The sequence below is a fragment of the Oryctolagus cuniculus genome, chromosome 6 (assembly GCF_964237555.1).
Source record: "Oryctolagus cuniculus chromosome 6, mOryCun1.1, whole genome shotgun sequence".
Taxonomy (NCBI): Eukaryota; Metazoa; Chordata; class Mammalia; order Lagomorpha; family Leporidae; genus Oryctolagus; species Oryctolagus cuniculus.
Genome location: NC_091437.1, coordinates 304,290 through 329,863, shown reverse-complemented (window position 1 = coordinate 329,863; position 25,574 = coordinate 304,290). Strand labels below are relative to the sequence as shown.

At 63.4% G+C, this 25,574-nt stretch overlaps 2 protein-coding genes across 5 annotated transcripts in view; both read right to left on the bottom strand.

The window, feature by feature from the left end:
* OBSCN (obscurin, cytoskeletal calmodulin and titin-interacting RhoGEF) overlaps positions 1-9,781 on the bottom strand; it is a 116,631-nt gene extending 106,850 nt beyond the window's left edge. For 2 of the 3 annotated variants that reach the window (XM_070075938.1, XM_070075940.1), the window contains exons 1-9: positions 9,649-9,781; positions 6,814-7,819; positions 6,362-6,631; positions 4,517-4,777; positions 3,932-4,240; positions 3,270-3,536; positions 2,605-2,886; positions 2,044-2,319; positions 752-1,027 (exon numbers count right to left, since the gene is read on the bottom strand). In XM_070075938.1, the coding sequence (XP_069932039.1) occupies positions 752-1,027; positions 2,044-2,319; positions 2,605-2,886; positions 3,270-3,536; positions 3,932-4,240; positions 4,517-4,777; positions 6,362-6,631; positions 6,814-7,798 (2,926 nt within the window). In that variant the 5' untranslated portion in view covers positions 7,799-7,819; positions 9,649-9,781. The remainder of the gene's footprint in view (positions 1-751; positions 1,028-2,043; positions 2,320-2,604; positions 2,887-3,269; positions 3,537-3,931; positions 4,241-4,516; positions 4,778-6,361; positions 6,632-6,813; positions 7,820-9,648) is intronic. The other variant, XM_070075939.1, reaches the window with a different exon arrangement.
* An 8,587-nt stretch (positions 9,782-18,368) lies between these two features.
* On the bottom strand, positions 18,369-24,582 carry IBA57 (iron-sulfur cluster assembly factor IBA57). Of its 2 annotated transcripts, none has more exons than XM_008252670.4 (3): positions 24,107-24,582; positions 19,168-19,508; positions 18,369-19,090 (listed from the first exon to the last, which is right to left on the bottom strand). In XM_008252670.4, the coding sequence occupies exons 1-3, from the start codon at positions 24,445-24,447 to the stop codon at positions 18,699-18,701; spliced, it is 1,074 nt and encodes a 357-aa protein (XP_008250892.3). In that variant the 5' UTR covers positions 24,448-24,582; the 3' UTR covers positions 18,369-18,698. The 2 variants fall into 2 exon arrangements, with proteins under 2 accessions (XP_008250892.3, XP_051696042.1); XM_051840082.2 differs by lacking the exon at positions 24,107-24,582 and adding an exon at positions 23,520-24,092.
* Positions 24,583-25,574: the final 992 nt, after the last annotated feature.

The window sequence follows — 25,574 nt, the reverse complement described above, 5'->3', positions numbered from 1 at the left end:
GGCCCAATCAGGAGAGAGCTGACTGCCAGGTACAGCCATTCAGGAGACAGCAGAGTATCAGTGTGAGCCAATCAGGAGAGACCCCAGTGCCAGGCAGAGCCATCAGGGCAGAACCTAATGAAATGTGTGCCAATCAGGAGAGAGCTGCGGGCTAATATGGGCCACTCAGTAGGCCAGGCTGTGGCCAGTCTTGGAGAGCCAGTGTGGACCAATAAGGAGGGAGCGGAGTGTCAAGTGCTGGCCAATCAGGAGAGAACTAAGTGCCAGCCAAGGCCAAACAGTAGAGAGCTGAGTCTCAGTGTGACCAGCCTGGAGAAAGCCCAGTGCCAGTGAAGACCAATCAGGGGAGAGCAGAGTACGGAAAGTGGCCAATCACGAGAGAGCTGAATACAGAAGGTGGCCAATCAGGAGAAAGCTGAGTATAGCAGGTGGCCAATCAGGAGAGAGCCCAGTGCCAGTGGGGCCACTTAAGGGCCACCCAGGATGGAGCCTAGCGCCCAGCAAAGTGTGCGGTGAGGGATGGCCACGTTGTGTGTGGCCTCCCATGCCCAGGTTAGGGTCAAGATGGACTGGGTAGAGAGCAAGGAAAGACAGCTGGACGTGGGAATGACCGTGAGTGCAGAGGAGCAGGGACAGTCAGTACACATGGGCAGACCTGGCCCCTGCTAGACACACCCACAGTCACTGCACATCCCTGCCCTACAGCCCCAGCACCCACAGACGGTCGACTGGCCATATCTCCCATGCCCACCTGCGACGTCCAGGCGGAAGGAGACCCGCTGGCCCCCAGCCTCGCAGCTGTACTCCCCGGCGTCCGCCTGGCCCGCCTGCTGCACCACCAGCCGCCGTGTGCAGCCCGCGGCCTCCACGCGCACCTTCGAGCTCGAGCTCAGCTTCTTCCCGTCCTTGTACCACGTCACCTGCGTCTGGGCCTGGGCCACCTCGCAGCTCAGCGTGGCGCTGGCCCCCGCCTCGGCCTGGACCTGGCTGAGCGCCGGCTGCCCCTTGGCAAACACCACCTTGGGCTCTGGGGACAGACGGGGAGGACACACGGGGTCAGAAACCCCACCCTAGTCAGTTTTGCCAGTCCTGGCTCCTGGTTAAGAGTCTGGATCCCAAACATCCCAAAACAATCCACAGGGATTCTCAGGTGTGGCTTTTCTGGCCTATGGTCGCCCCTTCCCAGGGATCCCCGACACTCGCCAGGAAGGCTCAGCAACCATCACAGTGTCAGTGGCCTGGCAACCCTGACGACTCCAGAGAGCTTTCTCTTGTCCCCAAAACCCTGCCTGTCATGGGGTCCACTTCCAAAGGGACATATGTCCGCCATGATGACCAAAATGAGGCGGCAGCTCAGCTTCACAAGCATTCCCGTTTTCTCTCACAGGCCTGGGTATCAGTGCTGTTCTTCCCACCTCACCCTGTACCCCACCCCTGACCTCGGACGTGGCCTGGCAAAATGTGCCCCCGTGCTGCCTCTGCAGGGTGGCAGCAAAGCTCTTGGCATGTTCCCGGCACCCACTGGCCCAGCACAGAGACTAGCAGTGCCCCTGCTAAGGTGTGGACAGCTTGCAAGACAGCCCATGGAGGTCCAGCAACCACGCCCTCAGGATGTCCCCATTGGGTGGGTTGCCAGCCAAAGTCTCTGAGCCCTGGAAGCTTCCAGAATGACCAGGGTATCCGTTGGATTCTCAGCCTGCTCTTCAGATGTGCCCAGGATCCTCCAGCCCCATCTACCCCATCTTAAGAGGACACAAAGGGCTGCAGACACGCAAAAGCAAGAGCCCATTCGGGACTGTGAGCTGGCCCCGGCCACAGGACACAGCAGGCAAAGCCTAGAGTGGACACAGAGAATTCCCCCAGAGCCCAGGTGGTATCAAGTCCACGTGCGCTCTCCCCAGGAAACCAAGGAGCTGCACCTGCCCGCCCATCACTCACCGAGGGAAACGGCCCCAGAGCCCAAGCTCGCTGAGCTGGAGGCAGCCAGACCTGCTCCCCACCCCACACAGGCCCAGCCACCAGCACTCAGCCACATGCACGCACCAGAAACACGGAGCTGGAAGTCCACGGCATCCCCACCCACGCGGCAGGAGTAGGTGCCCTCATCCTGCCTGGTGACTGAGGCCAGCACCAGCCGGTGCCGTGTGCCCATGTCTTCCTGGGAGACCCGCTGGCTGGAGCACCCCAGCTCCAAGCCATCCTTGAACCAGCGCACGGGGACGTGGGCTTCCGAGGTCTCACACTCGAACTGGGCTTGGCCCCCAGCCACAGCGTCCACACGGCCACCAGCTGTGTCCTTGTGCAGAAAGGATGTGAGGCCTGCAGGGGCGGGGTAGGAGGCCGGTCAGGGAGCCACTGGCTGGGCCACAGTGGCCAGGGGCTGATGGTGCCCAGGCTCACAGGAGGGACGACGGCGGCCACGAGGCCCTGAGCAGCACGAGGCCAGCCCAGTCTGCTGGGTCCAGAGCACAAGGACCCCCTGTCTACCAGCGACCACGGACAGGAAATCCTTCCTGCTGTGGGGCAGCGCCTGCTCCACTGCCCCACCCCACCCGCCGTGCTGGCCCAGAGCTGAAGACCAGGCTGTGGCCCGGGGGTCCTCACCTTGCACTGACAGCTGGCAGGCGATGCGGGCCCCAGGGCTGACGCACTCATAGAGGCCGGCGTCGTCACGTACCACATCACGCACCAGCAGCACGCGCCGCCCCGCCGACGCCCGCGCCTCATACTTGGGGCCCAAGGGCAGCTCACGGCCGTCCTTCAGCCACGTCACGGCCGCGGCCTGGTCAGACAACTCTGCCAGCAGCTGGGCCTCCTCATGCAGCCGGGCCAGCACCTCCCGGGCAGCTGCTGCTGGAGGCTTGTGTGCAGTCAGTCCAGGGGCCGCTGCTGGCCAGGAACAGACAGACAGAATGTGTGTGGATGGCAGGTGTGAGACAGAGCCGTGGAGTGGACAGACACAGAGAAGGGAGAAGCAGAAGGGAGGGACCATGTGGCCCAGTGCACCAGAGAAGCACAGGAGACAGGGAGGACAAAGGCAGGGCAGGACGAGATGGACAGGCAGAAGGGAAAGGGGGAGAAGAGGAAGAGAGATATGCAGATGAGAGTGTGGCCACACAGCACCAGCCAGCCTGGGGGAGCCGCCCGGTGGCCCCCGCCACGGCCCGTGACCCCCCGTGTGTGACTTCAGTCCAGCCCTGGTCAGCCGCGATGCTCCCAGGACCCTCTCCCAGCCCCTCCTCAGATCATAGGCCAGGTCCCCGGCCTACCTCGGACCTCCACACGGACGCTGCTCTCTATGCCGTCTGCCACAAACTTGAGCTGGGCCCCGTGCAGGCTGGCGGGCACCTCGCGAATGGTGAGCGTGTGCCTGGTGCCACTGCATAGGATCTTGTACGTTCTGCTGGCCTTCAGGGCCTGCCCGTCCAGGAACCACTGGCCTGCCGAGGCCACAGTGAGCTCCACGGAGAAGCTGACTTCGCCACCCTCCACTGCCTCCACCGCCTTCAGGGGCGTCCTCACGGCCAGCTGGGGGACTGCAGGGCAGGTGGTAGCAGACATCAGGGAGCGTGCAGAGGCAGCCCTGGGGTGCAGGGAGGGGCTCTCCCTTCCATCCTCGTCCCCCAGGCGGCACCGCATACACACACAGCGATCCCGAGCACAAAGCTGGCTCGTGGCACCCTGGGAAGCACTTACAGCCAGCCTGTAATCCCTCGGGGTCCCACAAACCCCACAGGTAAACAGGCAGGTCATGGGGACTCCGGCCCTGTCCCACAGCCCCTTCTCCTCCCACAGGTAAGGCTCTGACAGCAGCAGGAGCCCACACCCACAGGCAGCTACGAGAGGCCACTCCGGCTGAGCTGGTTCACGGGGTTGGACGATTTAGAGCCAGCAGGCCCCCAGTGCCCTGTCTCCAGGGGGACGCACGTACCAAGATGCACAGTCCCTGGGAACTCAAGGTAGGGACTCTGACCAAAGCTGTTGACAGCCGACACCCGGAACTGGAAGTCCCCCTCCTCGGCCACACCAGCCACGGTCAGCTGTGGCGTGGCCACCCACTCTGCTTCGTGGCAGCGGCTCCAGATATGGGTCCCGAGCCTCCTCTTCTCCACCAGGTAGCCGTCGATGGTTACGGGGCGGTCCCCGTGGGGCGGTGGGGACCAGCTGAGGGTTACGGAACTCTCTGTCTTGGCCAGCACCACAGGGTCCACAGGGGGATGCAGGGGTGGTCTCCTGGGCACTGGGTGGAAGATGGGCCAAGGTCATGAGAAGCCCCACCCCAGCCCTTGGGCCCAGAATCAGCCAGAGGAGTCACAGGAACCCTGCCCCAGCAGTCCAGGCACCCAGGGCCGTTTGGTTGCCACAGAAAGGGTTGAGGACAAGGGCTGGAAGCCCTGGTCTGTGGCTGATGCTCCCACCCATCACCCAGGGTCTGAGGCTGGGGGCCCTGGTCTGTGGCTGCTGTCCCCACCCCCGGCACCCAGGGTCTGAGGCTGGGTGCCGCCCAGGCCCTTACCCGACACACAGAACTGTGTGGACGTGCGGCAGCTGCCAGCCACAAAGACAACCTCCCCTGCGTCGTCCAGGTTGCACTGGGAGATGGTCAGTGTGTGGCTCGTGCCTTCAGCAGTGATGGCCACACGGCCTCCAGCCACCACCTCCTCCTGGTTCCGCAGCCAGCGAACTGGGCCCTCAGGGATGGCCAGCTCCACACAAAAGATGGCCATGTCCCCCACACGCACTGCCGTCTTCCTAGGCAGCTTTCGAGTCAGGTTGCCTGTGGTCGGGAGGGGCATGCCCAATCAGAGTCATGCAGCACAACCCCTCTACACCCATATGCACACCCTGTCCACACCCCCTCCACTCCCACCTGCACCCCGTGCACACCTCCTCCACTCCCGCCTACACCCAATGCACACCCTGCTCATACCCCCTCCACTGCCACCTGCACCCCGTGTATGCCCTATCCACACCCCCTCCACTCCCACCTGCACCCCGTGCACACCCTATCCACACCCCCTCCACTCCCGCCTGCACCCATGCACACCCACTCCACTCACACCTGCACCCATGCACACCCTGCTCATACCCCTTCCACTCCCACCTGCACCCCGTGTATGCCCTATCCACACCCCCTCCACTCCCACCTGCACCCCGTGCACACCCTATCCACACCCCCTCCACTCCCGCCTGCACCCATGCACACCCGCTCCACTCACACCTGCACCCATGCACACCCTGCTCATACCCCTTCCACTCCCACCTACACCCCGTGCACACCCTGCTCATACTCCCTTCACTCCCACCTACACCCCGTGCACACCCTGCTCATACCCCCTCCACTCCCACCTGCACCCCGTACACACCCCCTCCACTCCTGCCTGCACCCCGTACACACCCCCTCCACTCCTGCCTGCACCCTGTGCACACCTCCTCCACTCCCGTCTGCACTCCGTGCACACCCTGCTCATACCCCCTTCCACTCCCGCCTACACCCCGTGCACACCCTGCTCATACTCCCTCCACCCCTGCCTGCACCCTGTGCACATCCTGTCCACTCCTGCCTGCACCCCGTGCACACCCTGTCCACACCCCTCCACTCCTGTCTGCACCCGTGCACACCCTGTCCACACCCCTCCACTCCTGTCTGCACCCGTGCACACCCTGTCCACACCCCTCCACTCCTGCCTGCACCCCATGCACACCCTGTCCACTCCTGCCTGCACCCCGTGCACACCCTGTCCACACCCCTCCACTCCTGTCTGCACCCGTGCACACCCTGTCCACACCCCTCCACTCCTGCCTGCACCCCATGCACACCCTGTCCACTCCTGCCTGCACCCCGTGCACACCCTGTCCACACCCCTCCACTCCTGTCTGCACCCGTGCACACCCTGTCCACACCCCTCCACTCCTGTCTGCACCCGTGCACACCCTGTCCACACCCCTCCACTCCTGCCTGCACCCCATGCACACCCTGTCCACTCCTGCCTGCACCCCGTGCACACCCTGTCCACACCCCTCCACTCCTGCCTACACCCCATGCACACCCTGCTCATACTCCCTCCACTCCTGCCTGCACCCTGTGCACACCCTGTCCACACCCCCCACTCCTGCCTGCACCCCGTGCACACCCTGTCCACACCCTGTCCACTCCTGCCTGCACCCGTGCACATCCTGGTCCACACCTTCTCCACTCTTCCTGGACCTGTCCACTCCTGTTTCTCTGCACCATCCACCCCAATGCCCCGTCTACTCCCGTCTGCACTGTCCACCCTCTCTGCCCCAATGCCACCCACCACTCGTCCATTTCCCAGTGCCCCTTCCGCTCCCCCAGCCCAGCCGGCCTGGCGGCGCCTGCCTCGGACGTTGAGCTCAGCCACCGTGCGGCTGCCCTCAGCGGTCTCGCAGATGTACACAGCGTCATCATCAGCCGAGGCGTTGTGCACAGTCAGCCGGCGCTCCGTGCCCTCCTGTTCAATGGCGTATTTGGCACTCGCCCACAGCCGCGTCTCCTCCTTGAACCACGCGGCCTCCGTAGCCGGCTGTGGCACCTCGCACAGGAACGTGGCTGACTCCTTCTCGCGCACCTCCAGGTCCTGCAGCCGCTTCCGGAAGGGCACGGCAGGCTCTGCAGGCCGGGACGGACAGGTGAGGAGGGTGGGGGCGTGGGCTGAGGGTCATCGCCTGCGCCCTGAGAACCAGGACCTCATCACACCCCCCCCCAGGAGGAGGCGCCCACCCTCCGCATCCAACCGCTGCGCTCCGAGGGACCCCGCCCGCACGCGCCGCACCCCGCGGTGAGGCGCTCACCGCGCACGACCAGCAGCACCGAGCTGTAGGTCTGGCCCACGAGGTTGGATGCCGTGCAGGTGTACAGGCCGCGGTCCTCCTGCCTGCAGAACAGGATCTTGAGCACGAAGTTCTCCTGCGCGTCCTCGTACACCACGTGCCGCCGGCCCTCGGCCACCGGCTGCCCGTCCTTCTTCCACAGCGTCTCAGGCTTGGGCTCACCCGTCACGAAGCAGCTGAGGCGTGCGTGCTTGCCCTCGGTCACCGTGCAGGTGCGTGTGCCTGCGCCAGGCGGCGAGGGAGGGGCGTCATCCGCACGCATAGCCTCACGCCGCCGCTGCAGGTGCGCCAGGAGCGCGGCGGTGGACGCCCCGGGCGGGCCGACCACGTCGGCGTCCGCATCCACCATGAGGGCCGCGGCTGCGCTGGCGGTGCCCAGGGGATTCTCAGCACGCACCTCGTAGGTGCCGCCATCACGCGGGCGCGCAGCCTGGATATGCAGAGAGCTTGCATCGCCCCGCTCCTCCACACGCACGCGCGGGGCATCAGGCGCGCCCAGACGCCGCCCATCCTTGGACCAACTCACGGCCGGCGGCGGAGAGCCACGCACACGGCAACGGAACGTGGCATCGGCGCCCTCCCGCACGCGGATGGACGTGGGGCGCAGCAAGAAGTGCGGTGCCTGCTCAGCACACGCGGCCTCAGCGTTCACCTGCAGGCCAACAGCCGCGAAGGCCTCCCCGATGGCATTGCGCGCGCGGCACACATACTGTCCGCTGTCTCCGAGCGCCAGGTCCAGGATGGTGAGGCGGTACAGGTCGCCGTCCTGGGCCAGGCGGAAGCGCGCACTGGGCTCCACTGGTTGCCGGTCCTTCTCCCAGCTCACCTGCGGCGTGGGGTTGCCCGCGATCTGGCAGCTCAGCGTGGCGTCCTTGCCCACGGACACCACGAAGGCCTTGGGCCGCGTCAGGAAGCGGGGCGCGCCACTGAGTGAGGAGGGCTCCATGGGGGCGGCAGAGCCGGGGGCCTGCAAGGGGCGGATTGGAGTCAAAGTGGGGACACTCGGTGGACACCACGCATCCCTGTCCACCAGCCAGTCTCACCGTCTGGTCACAAGGCCCTCAAGTACAGATCGGCCCCTCTGACCAGCTCTGCCAGCCAGCGGCTGTGTCCCCTCACTACCAGGTGACCCCAGTGCTTGTCCCACACCCAAGCCCTCCAGGAGCCTGGAGTCTCCTCCCCACCCAGGACAATGTGGGTGGGCAGAGGCCACTCCCCACGTGCAGATGTGGTGGGAGGGGCAGTGTGCCTGCAGCTGGCCTACCACACCTCAGCTGGCTCACGGAGCAGGCACAGCAAACTTGCCAGGCCGCAGCATCCCCTGGATGAGCCAGCATGTTCCGGGCACTCCACCTAGCGGTCCTGTGATTCGGGCATCTAATCCCCTTAATCCCCTGAGCAGGCTTCCTGGGACTGGGGCTGGGCTGGGCAGAGGGACTGCTGACTCATGATGCCATCAACACCCAGTCCCCTGCCACCCTCACAGGCACTGGGATGGGGGCCACCCAGAGGCAGAGAGCCCCCTCCACGGCACCTCCAAAACCCCAGCTCCCCTTCAAGGCCACTTGGACCTCAGCTCTCCACGGCCCCTGTGCTCGGAGGTCTTCCCAGCACTCCGCAGCGTCATTTGGCTGTTCTGTGTGTTCCCTAAATCAGGATGGAGTATCCCTTTCCCCCTGCCCCAGCCTGTACTGGCCGGCCAGGGACACCTGAGTGGCTGTGTGCGGGTGGTCCCTCCACAAAGCACAGGAACGGAATGAGAGCTCTGGGTCCCACACATATGTGGAAGTTGGCCCTGGCCCAGGCTGATCCAGGTCTAGCAAGAGGCTGTGGAGGCCCCAGGGTCCTTGTCCCCACTACAGACACAGCATCCAAGCAGGCCCAGGCACAGCCGCTGTCCGTACAGTAGACTGCACGGGGCCAGGGCATGGGGAGCCCTGCTGGGCTGCTGTCCCTCATGGTCAGCAGGCTTGAGGCCACAGAAGGGTGCATGGAGCACATTCACTCCCAGAGAGGGGAGACTGAGGCAAGGGCCACCCAAGGCCACTTTGGGGATCCCAGAAAATCCACTCGGGCACAGGAGCACCTACGGGGGTCTCCTCCCTGTGCTGGGCTGCAGGCCAAGGTCTCAGCAAGCCCCACCTCCCCCCGACACCTTCCTGCAGAACCCCACAGGGTCCCAGCCACACCCACAGCCCTGGGGCAGCCCCGCACCCTAACTTCTATAGACTGCTGCCTCCGTTCTAGGCTCCTGGCCAGTCTGTTTTCCAAGGGGCAGCTCAGAGACCCAGCCCCTCCCCCACCCCCACCCCCTGAGACGGAACTGAGGCCAGCCTGAGGCCCCCATGCCCTTCCAGATCAGCCTTCCAAGGGCAGCCACCCAGGGCTGCCCCTCACCTTAGACCCCTGGGCTCCAGCTCCCCAGTCCAGGGGAAATTCTTTCCTGGAGTCAGGTGTCAGTGCCCCCCTGGCTGTCCCCTCCGCTGAGCAAACAGGCCCAAAATAGCCCCAGCTGTCAGCGGGCATCTAGCTCAGGAGTGTGGGGGCAGGGCCAGCCGGACCCTCAGCCCTTCTTGGAGCAGAGGGCGCCGGGGGGTGGTGGGTGTGTGTGACACCCTGGGCAGGCTGGGCTGCCTCTTCCCCATGGGAGGGCTGGAAATCAGAACACACAGCCCATCCCGGGTAGGGGCACAGCCTGGCTGGAGCCCTCAGTTTCCCAGAGCCGTGACCTTCAGCACAGCCACCCTCCGGGGTCCCCAGACAGCCCTCCACCCTGCTCCGCCGTCTCCTCCTCACCTGTCTACGGAGGGATCTGGGCAGTGCCCAGGCCGGGGGCACAGGCAGTGGCTTTGGGCTGCTGGGTCTCACTTCCCTCCGAGGCCCCGGGACTGACACGGTTGCCACCCAGCAGCCCACACTCCTGCTGGTCCTCAGACTGGACAGGGACGAGAGGACAGGCAGACGCTGTCAGCTGGAGAGGGATGGGCCCGCCCCCACCCTGCCCCCACCAGCCCAGCCCAGCCCAGCTCCAAAATAGCGCAAGTGTCACTGCCCAGGACTCAGCTTCACCCTGGGCCCTGCAGGAGGCAAAGGGCAGATGGCTGGGGGCATAGCCAGTGACAGGGATGCCTGCAATGCATGCCAGTGGGCCCTGCTGGGCTGTGACACCCACTGTTCCGCACAGCACCCTGGAGTGCAGAGCAGGAAGGAATGCGGAACACTGGGTGGCGAGGGCCCACCGCAAGGGAGTAGTGTCCTCTGGGTCAGCAGTGGTCAGGGCTAACAGCACAGGCTCTCAGGAGAGGTCATCCACGGCCGGGGTACAAGTGTGGACAGGACACAGAGCAGGCCCCATCCACGGAGGCAGCCTCTGCCCAGCAGTCAGAGGTGACCGTCTGCTGTGAACCCCGGGTGGGGAGCAGGTGACCTCCCAAGCTGGGACCAGGCTCCAAGTGCTGACGTGTGCAGGGCCAGCATCCAGCACACACACGTAGGGGAGGGGAGAGGAGTCTTCGGGGCCCCTTCCTAAGGACACTGACCCCACTCAAGCAGCTCCACCTCATGACCTCAGCACCTCCGGAAACCCCAGCTGCTCGCACCATCACCTGGGGGTGAGGGGTCTCGCCATGAATGTAGAGGGACTCAAACATTCCCACGGAGGACTCAGCCGGTACAGAAACAGGTTCCTGTGCAGTGCTGAGCTTGTGCCGTGCTCACGCGTGAGTGCGAGTGTGTGCACGTGTGTCTGTGCTACCCTGCCCAGCCTCCTAGAGGAAGTGGGGGCCCTCATCTCCGGAAGCCACCACTGGGCTCCCGTGCAGCCCTTACGGCCGGGTTTTCTGCCTCCTGTGTCCCCATCATCTTTTGGGCCGTCTCCCCTGCCCACTTCCCAGTTAAGGAAAGCAGGAGACGGCACCTACTGAGCCGGCAGAAGCCATGTGCTGTCCACACCACACAGGCCTGGCTTAAGGCCCAGCCCACTGTGGCCAAAAAGAGTTCACTGAGCTACTCTCTGGGGATGGAATTCATAAAAAGCAAACTCTGGGGTCAGCACTGTAGCGCAGTGGGCTAAGTCACCGCCTATGATGCCAGCTTCCCATAGGGCCACCAGTTCAAGTCCCAGCTGCTCCACTTAGATCAGCTCCCCACGAATGTGTCTAGGAAAGCGGAAGAATGGGAAAAAAGTCAATGATGCTTCCACCAGTTTAAACCCTGAATATGGGTAACTCAGCCCTCAATGGCCTCAACCAGGAGAAAGAGGGGCCTCACAGCCTGGCTGTCGACCCAGCTCGCTGCCCAGAGAAGGAGGGGTTCCAAGTCCATGCCCACAGCATGGCCACAGACACAGAGAGCCGGGGGCAAGAGGGCCTTCCAGCCAGCACCTGGTGCCTCATGTGTACTGCCTGTCTCTGGGACACCTACTCAGGGACCCAGCACATATAGGGGCCCGAGTGCAGATTCCCCTCAGAACACAGCACACGCACTCACGGGGTGGGCAGGGCACTTCCTGACCTGAAGATTCATCTGACTATCTGACTCACAGCAGGGTCAACAACACAGCCAACGACACAGCAGAGACTCTGACCCAGCTGGGGCTGGGGGGCTTACGTGCTCTTTGCCTGGATGTGTTGTCACAGCACACAAATTTGTCACGCGAGCACTAGAGTGCACAGGATCCCCACAGGTCAGAGCACACGCAGTCACACACACATACACCTTAGTGCACAGGATTCCCTCAGGTCATAACACACCAGTCACACACACACACCTCAGTGCACAGGATCCCCGCAGGTCACAGCACACGCAGTCACACACACACACACACACACACACACACACACACGTGAGTGCACAGGATCCCCGCAGGTCAGAGCACACACAGCCACACACACACACACACACACACACACCTCAATGCACAGGATCCCCGGTCAGAGCACACAGTCACACACACACACACACACACACACCCCTAAGTGCACAGGATCCCCGCAGGTCAGAGCACACACAGCCACACACACACACACACCCCTCAGTGCACAGGATCCCCTCAGGTCACAGCACACTCACACACACACACACCTCAGTACACAGGATCCCCTCTGGACACAGCACATGCAGTCACACACACACCTCAGTGCACAGGATCCCCGCAGGTCATGGCACACACACACACACACACACACCCCTGAGTGCACAGGATCCCCTCAGGTCACAGCACACGCAGTCACACACACACACCTCAGTGCACAGGATCCCCTCAGGTCACAGCACACTCACTCACAAACACACACACACACACCCCTCAGTGCACAGGATCCCCTCAGGTCACAGCACACTCACACACACACACACACACACACACACACCTCAGTGCACAGGATCCCCTCAGGACACAGCACACTCACTCACACACACACACACACCTCAGTGCACAGGATCCCCTCAGGTCACAGCACACTCACTCACACACACACACACACCTCAGTGCACAGGATCCCCTCAGGTCACAGCACACGCAGTCACACACACACCTCAGTGCACAGGATCCCCTCAGGTCACAGCACACTCACTCACACACACACACACACACACACACCTCAGTGCACAGGATCCCCTCAGGACACAGCACATGCAGTCACACACACACCTCAGTGCACAGGATCCCCTCAGGTCACAGCACACTCACTCACACACACACACACACCTCAGTGCACAGGATCCCCTCAGGACACAGCACATGCAGTCACACACACACCTCAGTGCACAGGATCCCCTCAGGTCACAGCACACTCACACACACACACACACACACCTCAGTGCACAGGATCCCCTCAGGTCACAGCACACTCACACACACACACACACCCCTCAGTGCACAGGATCCCCTCAGGACACAGCACATGCAGTCATCACATGTGCACCTTGGTCACAGGATCCCTGTGGGTCACAGCACATGCACCCTAGGCATGCACCTGGGTCACAGGATCCCGTTGGATCACAGATGCCAGAAGAGGATAGTGACAGAAAACCTGAGGGTTTTTGGGCAAGGGGGACACAAAGGCAACTAGGAGGCAGCAAAGCACTCATTGGCCGGAGTGGGAATAGAGGGCAGCCCCATGCTGTTCTCTCCCCAAAATTCCCGCCAGTGTACTATGAGAGGCAGTCACCACACCAAGGGCAACACAGCCACCACCCCAGCTGAGTCGAAGACACTGGTGACCTGCTCTGTCGGCAAATCCCCGGGGAAGCCAGCAGGGGCAACCACAGCCAGCATGTCGCAGGCCAGGCCTCGGACCCCGACGCAGGCTCTGCACACTTGCTTGCCAGGGGACCCTGGAAGAAGCCCTGCAGCTGTGGGAGTGCCTCCAGACCTCAGCCAGTAAGGGGCTGACACCTGCTACAACAGGGAGACGGCCGCCTCGCAGCAGGCAAAGGACTTGCACAGGTGCTACTTGGCAGGCTCACAGCAGCCAGCAGGCAAGCAATGGACGCTCGGCCTCAGGAACCCCCGGAGGAGCAAGGTCAAGACCCCCACCCTAGGGGCCGGCGCTGTGGCACACTAGATAAATCCTCTGCCTGCGGCGCCGGCATCCCATATGGGAGTTGGTTCTAGTCCCGGCTGCTCCTCTTCCAATCCGGCTCTCTGCTATGGCCTGGGAAAGCAGTTGAAGATGGCCCAAGGCCTTGGGCCCCTGCACCCGCATGGGAGACCAGGAGGGAGCACCTGGCTCCTGGCTTCGAATCAGCGCAGCTCCGGCCATTGCGGCCATTTGGGGAGTGAACCAATGGAAGGAAGATCTCTCTCATTGTAACTCTCTCAAATAAATAAAATCCTTAAAAAAAAGAAACAAAAGACCCCCACCCTGTTGGAGCGGCTGTGACCAAGGAGACACAGGGTATGCAGAGGGCCCCTCACCCCAGGAAAACTGTCCTAGCAGCAGCACCGTGCGGGGGCGTCGAGGCACGGGGAGGGGCTCCCAGGACGCACACTGTGCGGGACACAGGCAAGGCAGCTGGGGAACTGGGGCCGGGGAGATGGGAGCCGGGGCACCAAGGTGTCCCACATGAGGGCAGGCCTGCCCCAGCCCCACCCCTGGGCATGGTCCCAGGACACCATCCAGTGAGCTGCCCCTCCAGCAGCAGGGCCAGGGCCCACCCAGCGTGGGTGACCCCACCACCACCACCAGGTGGCCTCAGGGACAGTCCAGAGGAAAGAAACCATAGGGGTGCTGTCATGTTCTGATGAAACACCCTATCTCACTCAGCCAGGAATGTTACAGAAGCAGAGGGACACGCCTGCTCCTCCCTGGTCTTAGGGTGTCCCCAAGTTTTTACTTATCTGTTTAAGCTGACACACCATAGCTGTGCATGCATTCATGGGATAACCTGTGACATCTCAACCCGTGTACCCACCTTGTAACGGTCAAGTCTGAGTACCTGGCGTTCATCACTCAGCGTCCCCCGTTCTTTGTGGTGAGAACACCTGCAGCCATTTGCTGCTATACTAATACACAATGCACAGTCACTGTCCCATGAGGAGACCCAGGACACTGCCCCTCCCCCAGCCTCGGAGACCTGTACTCCTCCCCACTCCCCTCCCAGCACAGGAGCTGCCACTCCATCGGCTGCTGGCACTCACAGGGGTGAACGGTCCTCCTCTTTGCACATGCATGCTTTCTCTACCCACTCACCTGCCAGCAACTGCTTCCTGGGCGTGGCCTCCTGGCTGTGGCAGCTCAGCAGTGCAGATGTCTGCTCAACACATCATGTCACCCCTGCATATAAATGCCAGAAGCAGGACTGCTGGGTCACGGGACAGACGATGCCGTGACCTCCATGCTGTCTAGGTCACATAACAATGACCCGTGGCCCTTCACCTTGGCCAGGTCACATTGACAGGTGACCTCATGACCCTCCACCATGGCTGGGTCACTTGGCAGTGACCCCGTGGCCCTCCACTGTGGCCTGATCACATGACAGTGACCTCATGACCCTCTACCACGGTCGGGTCACGTGACAACGACCCCGTGGCCATCCACCATGGCTGCACTTACATTCCCACCACCACTGTCCCATATCTCCAGATCCTCCTGTCAGAAAATGCAAATAAACCACAGCAAGATGTCACCTCATGCCAATCTGTGCCTTTTTAAAATCTCCCCGACAGCTGCTGGAAAATCAGCTTGCCAAAGCCTGCCCCCTGCCCAAAGCCTTAGTGATTTCAAGTCAGGCTCTGCTGCTAACAAATTTTGTCTGAAAATCCTTTTCTTTAGTTCTCTTATTTTTTGAGAGGCAGAAAGTGGGCCACACTGTGGCACAGGCTAAGCCTCCACCTGTGGCACCTATGGGCAATGGTTTGTGTCCTGGCTGCTCCTCTTCCAGTCCAGCTCTCTGCTATGGCCTGGGAAAGTAGCAGAAGGTGGCCCAAGTGCTTGGGCCCCTGCACCCACGTGGGAGACCCAGAAGTTCTTGGCTTCAGATCAGCCCAGCTCCAGCCATTGCGGCCATCTGGGGAGTGAACCAGCAGATGGAAGACCTCTCTGTCTCTCCCTCTGTCTGCAACTCTCTTCACTCTCCCAAATGCCCATTGTAGTCAGAGCTGGGCTGGGCCAAATCCAACAGCCAGGAACTCCATCTAGATCTCCCATGTGGGGCAGGGACCTATGGCCTTGGGCCATCACCATGGCCTCCCAGGGTGAACACTGGCAGGAACCTGCGAAGGACAGCAGGGTGGGACCTCAACCCAGGCACTGCAAATGTGGCATCCCTGCCAGTCACCCCTGGGCCAGCACCCGGCCCCCAGCCCTCTCCTTGCCAGGTCCACCGACCCAGGTCGACTGCCAGTCTGCACTCAGGACTTGAAGGACACTAATCACTTCCTCCTGGCTTTACTGCTGCTGGACTTGTTTTATTAAGACTTACTTATCGACCTACTTATTTATTTATCTACCTACCTATTTATTTGAGAAGCAGAGTGAGAGAGAGAGGAAGAGATTTACCACCCACTGGTTCACCCTGCAAACACCCACGACATCCAGGTCTGGGCCAGGCTGAAGCCAGGAGCTCCTTCTGGGTCTCCCATGTGGGTCCAAGCTCGGGCCACCCTCTGCTGCTTCCCCAGATGCATGGGCGGGGAGCTGGCTGGGAAGCAGGGCTGTGGGACTTGAGCCGGTGCCCACATGGGATCCCCATGCAAGCAGTGGCATTACCCACTGTGCCACAGCTCCATCGCCTCCACTGCAATTTGTATAAACTTGACTTTGTTTCTTCTGCATTTACTGAGGTAATTATAAAGTTTTCTTTTTTCTAATATGGTGTTACATTGATTTTCACTTTTTTTTATAGATTTATTTGAAAGGCAGAGTTACAGAGAAACAGAAGCAGAGAGAGAGAGAGAGAGAGAGAGAGAATGTCTTCCATCTGCTGATTCTAGATGGCCGAAATGGCCGTAACTGAGCCGATCCAAAGCCAGGAGCTTCTTCCCGGTCTCTCACATGGGTGCAGGGGCCCAAGGACTTGGGTCATCTTCTACTGCTTTCCCAGGCCACAGCAGAGAGCTGGATCGGAAATGGAACAGATGGGACTTGAAACAGTGCCCATGTGGGATGCCAGCACTGCAGGCAGTGGCCTTACCCGGTGAACCACAGCGCCGGCCCCTCACATCACTTTTGACAATAACAACTGTATGTGTTCATCGTGGTACCCACCACCTCTCGTACCTCTTTGTTGCTGCTGTGAAAACACCCCACCTCTCCTCTTGGGGGGACAGGCACTTCCATCAGAGTGCCCGGCTTGACACCAGCTCCAGCTTCCTGCTCACAGAGGCAGCAGGGATGGTTCCAGCACCTGGGTCCCCGCCACCTACCTGGGCCACCCAGATGGAGTTCCAGGCTCGGGCTTCAGCCTGGGCCTGCCCCGACTGTTGCGGGCACTTGGGGAGTGAGCCGGCAGACAGGAGAGCTCTCTGCTTTCCAAGTAGAAACAAAGGTACACGTGAACAGTTTAAAAACTCTCTCCTCCCCTGAAACACGGGACACAGCGCTGCTGCTGCCCCTCCCTTGCAGGTCCCAACACCGCAGCTCTCCCCACGGTGGTGGCTTTTACCTGCCCACACCCCAGCCCCTCACAGCTGCCGCTCTGCACTCCACTCACATTCCACGTCCTCACGTGGCTCCTCCAGACGTGGTCAACGCTTTCACCTTGTGCCGTGTCTGACACCAGGAGTCACAGGGGGCTCCTGGCGTGGTGCCGCATGGGTGCTCGAGTCCTCGGCCTGCACGTCACGTATGCACATCTTTCCAGAACTTTCTGGCAGGGGAGAGGCAGCCTCTCCACGGGCGATTCTCACACAGAAGCAAAGGCCCAGCTGGGACACTGTGTGCTGTGCGAACCAGCTCAGGCCACTCCCCCGCCTGGCCTGGCCGAGCAGAGCCAGGCCAGCTGCCCAGCAGCCACCCTAAGCTGCTCGCCTGCCCCACGTGCCTTTCCCCAAAGGAATCCTCCACAGGCCCCTTCCCTGATGCCCCCACACCCTCAGGACCTGCGTCTGCTCGTGGCTGCACCTGCCCGGCAGGTCCCTGGAGAGCAGAGAGCAGATGCTTTTTCCTTTTATTAAATCACGACCCTGCATCTGAGAACTTCACACCTTTCCCAAGAAAACATCATGCAAAGCACACGTGCACACTGCACTCTGGGAACCCGCACCCGGTTTCTCCCAGATCTGGATCTGTGACGCTCTGTGCCCCTCATAGTCACACACACAGGCCATGGAGACCGTGCAAGCCGGGGCTGCCTGCCGGCACCCGTCACTTCCATGAAAACTGAGCTGGTCTGTCCAAAATCAAGGCGCTTTCCTGGTGCCGCCCTTCCTTCTGTCGAACACTGCAATGGAGTGCAGCAGGAGCACGGTCTGCACCTGCCGAGCCCTGAGGACGCGCAGGGACACACGGCAGCTGAAGTCATTCTGCTTAAAATAAGCAGCCTCGGTGCCTTCCTTCCCGGCTCATGTCCCCTCCCCAAGCTGGACACTGGACACCCCCTCAGGAGGTCCCCATCCTCGCCAAGGGCCACGTCCCTCCCTCACGGCAGCTGCTGGAACAGCTGGAAGCTCAGCACAGCCCTCATCCCAGAGGCAGGGGGTGCCAGTGGCCCCCCACTCGGCCCTGGCTGCAACCCCGATCAGCTGTCTCCACGTGGCTTCAAGAGCAGCGGCCAGCAGGCTGGAAGTGGCAGTGACACCTGCTTAAGCAGCAGTGAATGCCAGCCAGGGCCCCCTCTGCACAGCTCAGTAGGCAGCACAGCCACCCAGCAGGGGTCAGGGCCCTCCAGCTGTTGACCCGCCCACGGAGTGTCTGCCTCACACTCCCTCCCCCAGTCCAAACCCCCACCCTCAGCAAATGACAACTTCAGTCCAGAGTCCACTTCCCAACACTACCCCGTCCCCTCCATGCCCCTGTACTGCAGACGTGCAGTCCCAGCCTCCTGCCCCACAAAGCAGCACAGCTCCCGACAGCTGCAGGCCACACTTTAATGTTCACTCTGGGCCGCCACGTGGGACACCCACCGACACAGCACACCAGTGGAAGGAAGGCCGCCTTCCCCACCTGGCCCCTGCCCTGGCCCCCAGGATCCCTGTCCCAGAAGACGCAGGTGCATGGGGGCGCAGCCCGCGGCCCCAGGGGGACAGCGCACATCCCTCTGCATGGCGGCACCTGTGCACGACCCCCACAGCCCGAGTCCTACCCAGAGCGCCCCCCAGGCCGGGTGATGCCACATGTGGGCTCCCGGGGCAGGGCTGGTGTCCCGCAGGGAGCTGAGATCCAGGTCCCCCGCAGGGGCGACGCTTACTTGAGGGCCACAGGCCACCAGTCCGGCACTGACGCGGTCAGGGCTACCTCCTGGCTCTCAGAGGTGCGGACGCGGAGGGGCCCCTTGATCCGCTCCGACCACAGCAGGGCCAGCCCCACGTCCTCCAGGCCAGCCCTGAACTTGCCGGCTGCCTGCCCGGAAGCAGTCAGCACAGAAGCACCGGGTCTGAGGCCGCCAGCAGGGAGCGGGCCCGCCAGCCGCACGGGGAAGAGGCGCTTGCGGACCACGCCCGTGTGGTGCGTGCGCGCCGTCAGCTCCTGGCCCACGTAGCAGCCCTTTGCGAAGCTGACGCCGTTCATGAAGGCCAGGTTGGACTCCAGAGGAAGGGCCAGCCCTGGGGGCAGGTCGCGGATGCCCTCGGGGACACCTGCAGGAAGCAGAACACACAGAGGTGAGCGCAGCCCGCGCGGCCAGGCCCCGTCCACAGCTCGCCACCCGCTCTACCTTGCAGGTAGCGGTGCCGGTGATAATCCCGGAGGGCCCCGAGGTGGCCACCGCTGAGCATCACGGCCGGGGTCTCGTCGTGGGCGAGGAGCCGCCACCCCATGCGCACAGTCCGGGGGTCTCGGGTGAGGATGGTGGAGGCCTCGGCGGCGGTGCTAGGCAGCAGCGCCGCGCTAGCCTGGGGAGTGCTGGGAAGCACCGCCCACACGCGCAGGTCCGCACACGGCTCCACGATGACTTTCCGCCGGACCCTGTGCCGCGCCAGATGCTCCCGCAGCGGGCCCAGCACGGAGCTGTCACACTCCAGGAGGAAGCCAGGTGTCGCCTCGCGCTCAGGGAGCCTGCGGGGACAAAGTTGGGTCGTGGGCGGTGCGCAAGGGCCGCACGCGTCCTGAGCAAGTGCGCCCAGACACCGCCCTGCGCCACCGCATTGCGGCCTAGGGACAGACACGTGTCCGTGCCCTGGACCGCAGGCAGCCTGCGCCTCGAGGCCTCGGCTCCAACGCTGAGCAGTAGCTGCAGACAAATGCGCCATCAGGAGAGCTCGAACACAGCCGCCCTCCAGTCAAACCGCACACTAGGGTGCCAGCCAGAGGCTGAGCCCAGCTGCCCAAGGCTGCACCTGTGGGTCTACAGAGGCAGAACTGAACAGTGTGGGCCCCGGGGCGTTCTGCCTCTGAGACGCATCCACTTTGTGCAAACAGACTCCACCTCAGACACTGCCCAAGCAGCTGCTGAGCCCAGGACAAAAATGACAGGCAGCAGTTGGGCAGTGGGCAGTGCCTGGGTGGAGCAGAGAGCTGGCCCACACTCCATGTGAGGCGAGAGGCATAAACAGCCAGGACTGGCCTCTTCCAGTCTCTGGAAGGTTCTGGCAGGAGGCAGCTGAGAGGCCAGCAGGTGCAGGAGGCTTGGTGAAGCCATACCCTACTGGTGTCCACTGCCTAAGGCATGTCCCAAAATACTATCAGAGCCCTAGAACTAAGTGGACAGCCCACCTCAGGGACCCCGGGCTGGCACCACTGGAACGGCCACAGCCACAGAGGGGCAGGCAGCACTCAGCTGCGTGGACACATCCTGCATGCAGACCCCAGCACAGTGGATGGGGCAAGGACTAGCAGCCCAGCAGGAGCAGAGAGGATGCCCAGGAGAGCAGAGCCCACAAGCAGGGGCCCCAGCCCTTCCCCAGAACAGCTGTGGCTGCTGACCCAGACCCACCCACAGGGCAGCCCCAGGTGGGAGCTGCACAGGTAAAGTTCCACACTTCTCAGAGCCAGAGGCCACGGTCTCAGAAGGCAGAGCGGGATGTGGCGGTTCACAGGGTGACAACCACAGCATGTGCCAGGGACAGGCCCAGCACACGGCTCTCGGGGGCAGGGTAAACACACCGCGGTTGCCAGGGAGACCCAGCATGGGGTCCCTGTGCAGGCAAGGACACAGAACACCGCACCCGCATGGCCGGCGGGTCTCCCAGAACCAGCACGGAGCCGTGCCGCATAACCACACCCATCATCTCCCCATGCCTGTGCACAAATGTCCAAGGCAGCCAACTGCGTCCATAGCAGCCAGAAAGTGGACACATGAGCCATGCATACCGTGTGAAGAGTGCTGCTCGGGACGGGGTCTTTAGTTTTAAGGGTATCAGGATGGAGAACACCGGTGGCTTTAGAAGGAGAGAGGCAGGCGCCCACATCCCACACTGGAGCGCCTGGTTCTCGTCCCAGCTGCTCCGCGCACACAGGGGACCTCGGGGACGAGGACATGGTCACACAGAGGGGACCTCGGGGACAAGGACACGGACACAGAGGGGACCTCGGGGGACGAGGACACAGTCACAGAGGGGACCTCAGGGGCTAGGACACGGTCACACAGGGGACCTCAGGGAAGAGGACACGGTCACACAGAGGGGACCTCAGGGAAGAGGACACGGTCACACAGAGGGGACCTCGGGGAAGAGGACACGGTCACACAGAGGGGACCTCGGGGACAAGGACACGGACACAGAGGGGACCTCAGGGAAGAGGACACGGTCACACAGAGGGGACCTCAGGGAAGAGGACACGGTCACACAGAGGGGACCTCAGGGAAGAGGACACGGTCACACAGGGGACCTCGGGGACAAGGACACGGACACAGAGGGGACCTCAGGGAAGAGGACACGGTCACACAGAGGGGACCTCGGGGATGAGGACACGGACACAGAGGGGACCTCAGGGAAGAGGACATGGTCACACAGAGGGGACCTCGGGGATGAGGACACGGTCACACAGGGGACCTCGGGGACGAGGACATGGTCACACAGGGGACCTCGGGGACGAGGACATGGTCACACAGGGGACCTCAGGGGATGAGGACACGGTAAGAGAGGGGACCTCAGGGGACGAGGACACAGTCACACAGAGGGGACCTCGGGGATGAGGACACGGTCACACAGGGGACCTCGGGGATGAGGACACGGTCACAGAGGGGACCTCGGGGACGAGGACACGGTCACACAGGGGACCTTAGGGATGAGGACACAGTCACACAGAGGGGACCTCGGGGACGAGGACACGGTCACACAGGGGACCTCGGGGACGAGGACACGGTCACACAGGGGACCTCAGGGGATGAGGACACGGTAAGAGAGGGGACCTCGGGGACAAGGACACGGACACACAGAGGGGACCTCGGGGACAAGGACACGGTCACACAGGGGACCTCGGGGAAGAGGACATGGTCACACAGAGGGGACCTCGGGGATGAGGACACGGTCACACAGGGGACCTCGGGGACAAGGACACGGTCACACAGGGGACCTCAGGGAAGAGGACATGGTCACACAGAGGGGACCTCGGGGATGAGGACACGGTCACACAGGGGACCTCGGGGACGAGGACATGGTCACACAGGGGACCTCGGGGACGAGGACATGGTCACACAGGGGACCTCAGGGGATGAGGACACGGTAAGAGAGGGGACCTCAGGGGACGAGGACACAGTCACACAGAGGGGACCTCGGGGATGAGGACACGGTCACACAGGGGACCTCGGGGATGAGGACACGGTCACAGAGGGGACCTCGGGGACGAGGACACGGTCACACAGGGGACCTTAGGGATGAGGACACAGTCACACAGAGGGGACCTCGGGGACGAGGACACGGTCACACAGGGGACCTCGGGGACGAGGACACGGTCACACAGGGGACCTCAGGGGATGAGGACACGGTAAGAGAGGGGACCTCGGGGACAAGGACACGGACACACAGAGGGGACCTCGGGGACAAGGACACGGTCACACAGGGGACCTCGGGGAAGAGGACACGGTCACACAGAGGGGACCTCGGGGACGAGGACACGGTCACACAGGGGACCTCAGGGGTGAGGATGGTCACATAGGCTGGGAAGGCACGGGTCAAGGATGCTTCGTGCACTGCACCTGTCAGAACGCCTGAAGCCCAGAACAGAGACAGGAGCTCAGGCGGACCGTGGTGGTAAGGAGATGGTGCAGCTCCCCCCAGAGCTGAGCAGACTCTACCGGGAGGATCCGGCATCCACACTCAGTGCTCACCAAAGGAGGCGAGAGCCTGTGCCCACCAAAGCCTGCTTCCTTCTACTCGTCAAGGCATGGCAGCAAGCCCACATCCTAGATGAACCCACAACGCGGTATCAACCAGAGCCAGGAAGGGAGGAGGGGCCTCCCGGAACCACAGGGGAGGGGGGTACACAGGGGACTGTCCGCTGCAGCCGCTCTGTCCAAGCCCCAGAGGGATCCTCGGGCGAGCTGTGGACTCTGGCGACAGCGGTGGTCAGTGTGGTCTGTCAATTTTTCCTGAAGGCTTATTTATTTCAAAGGCAGAGTGACAGAGACACACACGCACTGCCAGAACACTGTGGAACTCCACGCTATGCCGGCCTGCGGCCACCACACCCCAGGGTCTCCCTGGCGAAGACTCAGTTCATCTGTTAAGATTTATTTATTTCAAAGGCAGAGTGACAGAGGGAGAAGCAAAGACACAGAGAGGGAGCGATCCACCTTCCACCTGCTGCCTCACCCCCAAATGGCTCCAAGGCTGGGGAGCCTGCAGCTCCATCCAGGTCCCCCACGCTGGGGGCAGGGGTCCACACACTCGGGCCAGTTGCCTCAGCAGTGGGGACTCGAACCGGGCCCACAGGGGATGCTGGTGTCAGACGCCCGGAGATCCGGGTTAAATCAGAGGCTGGCTCAGCGGGAGGCCGCTGCCCTCGGCAGGAGGCCCGGTCAGAGAACCCAAGGATCAAACACCAGGCCCTCTGGCTGTACCCAACCTGCCCGGACTCGACGGCGGACACAGAGGGGCCCTGGGGCCGCGACCCCACCGTGCCACTCACCCAGTGACAGAGACAGAGGCTGCCTGCCCGGCACCAGGGCGCGCCGAAGTCCCAGGGCCGCCTACAGCTCGCGGCCGGGCCTGTCCGCACCGCCACACCGCAACGACCGCCACCTGACGCGGTGCCGGGCGAGCCAGGAGCAGCAGAAGGGAATTAAGGCGGGAGCGCGCACGCGAGGCCGGGCCCGCGGACGCGCCGACGGGCAGCGCTGACCGCGTCCCCGCCGGCCAGGGGCCGGGCTCCTTCTCCACAGAGCCCGCGTCCGCCCCGGGTGCCCTCGCCCTGGCCTCGCCCGCCGGGTGCCCAACCCGCCCCGCGTCTATCCCGGGTGCTCCGCTCCCCTCCGCCGCCCGGCCCGCGTCCGCCCAGGCTCCTCTCCCCGGCCCGCGTCCGTCGGTGCTCCGCTCCCCTCCGCCGCCCGGCCCGCGTCCGCGTCCGCCCAGGCTCCTCTCCCCGGCCCGCGTCCGTCGGTGCTCCGCTCCCCTCCGCCGCCCGGCCCGCGTCCGCGTCCGCCCAGTCTTCTCCGAGGCCCGCGTCCGCCCGGAGATCCTCTCCCCGCCCCGCCACTCGCGCAGCCCTGCGCTCACCCGTACACGATGACGTCATAGAGCGTCCGGCCCTGCACGTTCAGGAAGTGGGCGTAGACCGAGCGCACCCGAGGCGGGGTCACGCCGTCCGCGGGTCCCGGGAGCGGCAGCTCATTGGTCAGCAGTCCCAGCAGAAAGGGCGCCGCGTCCGGGCCGCGCACGCGCAGCAGGGCGCGCTCCTCCAACGGGAAGCAGGCCCAAGCCGTGCTGCCCGCAGAGCCGCAGCTGGGCCGATCAGAGCCGTGAACCAAGGGGCGCCTGGACACCACATGGAGCGTCCAGCGCCAGGCCGGGCAGCCGCGTCCCGGAGCGGCGCCGCGAAGCAGCGCTGCAGCCGCCATTTTGGGCAAGAGTGAGGCGGCGAGCCGCCGGGGCGCCACAGCGACCCCTGGCGGCGGCCGCCAGCGGGAGACGCGTGCGTGGGGGGGCGGGGCGGATGGGCGGAGCCCGAGGGACACGGTCTCGGGCTGTCGGTCAGCACGCTTGTCCCGCCCCACTCCACCCGGACGTCGCGGCTACTGCGGGGCGGTGTGTGGACGCAGCGACCGCTTTCGTTGTTAAGTACACGTACACGTGAATGTGTCCCCGGACCGCGTCCTGCGTTTCTTAGCGTGGTGAAATGCCTGCAGCTTAGGGTGCGTGGCGGGTCGGCCGTGCGGCGTCACCGTCCGCCTCGTGCGTGTCCGGAGCGTGCTCGTCCTCCCGCGCTGAGGCTCTGCTCCAGTGAGAAGCCCACTCCGGGCGCCTCGGCCGCGGCCACCGCTCCAGGGCAGGTGACCCGGCCTCGGGCAGGCAGTTCGGACCGCTTGAGTGCGTGGCTCCGCAGGGTCAGTGTCCCAGGCCGGGGACCCGGGGTGTCTGCTGGGGTAAGTGGGGGGGGCAGAGACCCGGAGCAAAGCAGGCTCGGATGACACGCGGTCCTCTACCAGGTGCGCCCCGGAGGTCACGGGCAGGTGTTGCGCGGCTGTGCAGGTGCAGGCTGTGGGAGGCGTTTAGGGTGCAATGCGGTCATGAGGGAGGGTCCCCACTCTGACGTCCGTGGCTGCATAACCAGAGAGGATCACCCTCCCTGAGCTCACCTGGGTCACCAGTTCACGTTTTTGCTGGATTACAGGGACAGCAGCTGCAGGTGGCAGGACCCTCCATCCCCAACTTCCCCTGACGGTAGCCCCTGAGGCCCCGTGCCCCGAGCACCTGCCAGGTGGACCCCTGTTGGCAGAACTTGGCGCACATGGCCGGGTCTCGTGCACCCCACTGCGCTGGCTCAGGTGGTGTCCCGGTGCTCCTGTGGAGGCCACACCTCCCAGGCCCCTGCTCTCTGAAGCTCTCTGCCCGTGGCCAGAGCTGCGGGTGGCTAGAGTCCCAAGGGGCTCTCCTGCCAAGACGCTGAGCTGCGGGGATTGCAGCCAGAACGGGAGGGGGCTAGCAAAACCAAGTCGGAGGCGGGCTTCTGCCCAGGCTCCTTTCG